Here is a 3,349-nt window from a genome sequence, read left to right on the forward strand (position 1 = left end):
TGAAGTCAGTGTTCTTGTGTGGCGTTTGCAAAAATTGGGGTGGGACAGAATAGAAAATTTCCTCATTTTTAATCGCTAACTAATTATGTATTTAGGTAAGTGAAACACTTGTTTTTTCGTAGATAAATAAGTAAATAAACAGAAAAATTGACAAATAATGATGTTATTCATTTCAAACTCTCACAAATCGCAATCAAAGCTTAGCTACATTGTTCCGCCCCGGGTTCCTCTATATTACTAGAAAACTGTTTCAACATTATCGATAGACAATAATTATTTTTAATTCAAAGTCCATAGACCAAAGCTTCAAAAATTTTAGTGACATTTCGCATGAGTTTTTGACGTTTAAAAATATAACCCTACTTTGTATTTTGTTCTGCGCTCTCCGTCTTTGCTATATTCTGTTGACATGTTTTATCGAACTGTGATGTAAATAATCTAAAATGTCTCCTCCGCCGTTTTATGATTTATTCAGAGGAGCTGTTGAAATCTTATTCAACAATTGGACCGCTTTGCAATTAGCTGTAGATCAAGGAATGGGTGGCCACCGTGCCAAAAATGTAAGAATACACACAGCTTTGCATGAAATGCGCTTTGGTTTAGTTATATTATTATCTTGTTCTACTATTTGTGTTGTAAATTGTGACGTTTGTCCAAATTTTTTATACAGACAGCCCTGGAAATGATTGACTATGTAGCACAATACTGTTGCAATCGGGAGAATATTGATCACGGGGAAGTTGGAAATCTTTTGGAAGATATTATGGATGAGCAATTTGATACTATCTGTGAAGACGAATCTCCACAAGGTACGACAGATATTAGTTTATTTGATTAACTAGAAAATTTTCATGTTTTTATAGATATTTCTTGATAAAACTCCACTGTTAATAATTTTGATAGAAAACATAGACTCGGTTTAGATTGGTTTACTAAGGTGAAGGTGCTCATTAGTCAACAAATAAAATAGTGAAATTTCAAGAAGTTTGGTTCATATTTTTAATCAAAATTTTAAGAGATTTATTTCCTAATTGAACGTAGTTATGCAGAAAGCAACCAGTCCACAATTTTGAAAAAATAATATATTCATGTTATCGAGTGCAGGAAGGTCAATTCTATATTCTGCTAAAAACAGCCAGACTGCTTTTGTACAAAAAACTGTATTAATCACCTTGTGAAAATGGTGTCGATAAAAAAAAGCATTTCTCAATTTGCAGAAAACACCCACATCTCTATAAAAATTTATGGTTTTTTTCAAATTCATTAAAACTGGTCAAACACATAATAAGATTATTGTTTGTAATATAAAAAAAAACATAAGTATTCATTGTTTATCATTTGTTAAAGTCAAAAACATTCCAACTGTTATTTAGATTTGATAATTCACTCACCTCACATGAGTGCTATTATCTCAGTTTCATTTTTATGGCTGGCTGCTTTCTGCATAACTACGTTAAATTATAGTCCTTAAAATATAGCTTGATTAGAATGACAGTTGTCAGCAATAGTGACGACATAACTTTGTAGTAACGTCTAAGGAGTGATTTATATTGACACACGAAAAATCATTTGTATCTGGCATGTTAATTTTTTTTTTTAATACAATGCTTGACACATAAATCAACATAAATATATAAAATTAGCTTTAAAACTAAAATAAACCTAATTATTGACGACGTTCTTACAAGGTTACATCATTTTGCCAAAACGTTAGAGATGGGATAAATTGATCAATGTAAATTGATCGAATAAAAAAATTATTCATTTGATGTTGTTCCTAAAAAAAGTATAAATATCTTATTTCTTATGAATAATTGTCTTAAACACACTATAATAGGCTTGTTTTTGTGTTTTTATATCAATTTTCGGAAACAGACTTTCATGTTTACATGAAAATACTGATGAAATCGATTGATCGGTACATGGTCAGTGATCAGTACTTTCTCACCACTAGTCACATTAATATATTTAGTTTTTCTACTGACATTTTTTGGTGGAACTGCATTTTAATTATAATAATAAAAATACTTCATTGTTTTATTTATAATTTTTTAATAATTTTTTTACTAGTGACTGGGTTTCGCCATGACCGACATCGTCAGACTGGTCCACCAGTCTGACGATGGAATGTAGAACTCAAAACATTGTTGATTAATCCACCTGGTCCAAGAAGAATTATAAAAATTAAAAAATATTTTCAGGCATTGCCTAGTTTGTGGGTGAAAAAATTCAATTATATGAATATCACCCGCAACAATAAAGGTTTCAGCTCTTTAACTTCACAAACGTCAACAGATGGAAGAATCGAAGAAATATAGATGTTAAAATATAGGCAGAATGGTGAATGTTACAAAGCCCTGTGGATTCTAGACTTCTACAATCCCTTTTCTAAAATGTTCTTCGTCTCTGTTGTAATATACTAATATACATGGTACAGTTTAAAATAAATAATTAATAATTCAGAAAAATGATTTTATTTTTAGAATTGGGGTTTATAATAGTACATTTCATCCAGTTGTGTCGAGCAAACAATCATGAACAAATGATGCAAGAGGTTGCCGCACTTCCAAAATGTAAACTTTGGCTCTGTCAGCCTCAAGTACAAAATGTGTTACCAGTAAGTCGATTCATTATTTTTTTTAAATCTTCTTCCACATTGTTCCCTCAGTGCTGAGGACCGTGATCACCATAAACACTCACTCTCACCAGCCTGCTCCACTCCAGTCTGTCCTCTGCCCGACGAACCGATTCTACGACTGCCTTTCTTATTTGGTCAGTCCGTCTCGCCGGTATTCTACCCTTCCGGCTTCTACATTTGACTCGGCCTGACATTATTAAAAAGGGCATTTTGTTAAATATGAAATGTATGTATAAATAAATAAATAATTTATTCTAGATCCAACCACACGAAGTTGTTGAAGATGATGATGAGGAAGGCGATGACGGAGATCAACAAGATGAGCCCATGGACGAGGACCCCGATCCAGGATGGACAGTTGTCAAGACCAGAAGAAAATAATGCTATTTAATTTATTTTAGTAATAAATTTATTTACATAATTTTAAACATTGTTTTATTGGTGATATTGCCTCAAATATCTACGGGAATAATACAGCCGTGTGACTCAATATTTCTAACAAAAATGAACAGTATTATTAACTGAATCGGCATTCAAGTCTTTGGAACAATAGGCATAATCCCCCAGTCTACACACATGCGTTTCCAGAAATTCTCTAGCAGCCAGTGGACCACATAGTGACGGTATCTACCTACTGTCTACAAAAGATTCTCTTCGGACATCTATCTCCCTTTGTTAACCATGGAGTTGATTCAGTGCTTTATTTATTTA

At 32.4% G+C, this 3,349-nt stretch overlaps 1 protein-coding gene across 1 annotated transcript; it reads left to right on the forward strand.

Moving 5' to 3' along the window:
• Positions 1-338: 338 nt before the first annotated feature.
• Positions 339-3,066, forward strand: LOC148278017 (pre-rRNA-processing protein TSR2 homolog). The gene is made up of 4 exons (XM_088232032.1): positions 339-560; positions 671-809; positions 2,484-2,617; positions 2,897-3,066. Exons 1-4 carry the CDS (start codon positions 444-446, stop codon positions 3,017-3,019), a joined length of 513 nt encoding a protein of 170 aa, XP_088088158.1. The 5' UTR covers positions 339-443; the 3' UTR covers positions 3,020-3,066.
• Positions 3,067-3,349: the final 283 nt, after the last annotated feature.

This window comes from Micrasema longulum, unplaced genomic scaffold, assembly GCF_059751315.1.
Source record: "Micrasema longulum isolate JH-2025_06_02 unplaced genomic scaffold, ASM5975131v1 h1tg000939l, whole genome shotgun sequence".
Taxonomy (NCBI): Eukaryota; Metazoa; Arthropoda; class Insecta; order Trichoptera; family Brachycentridae; genus Micrasema; species Micrasema longulum.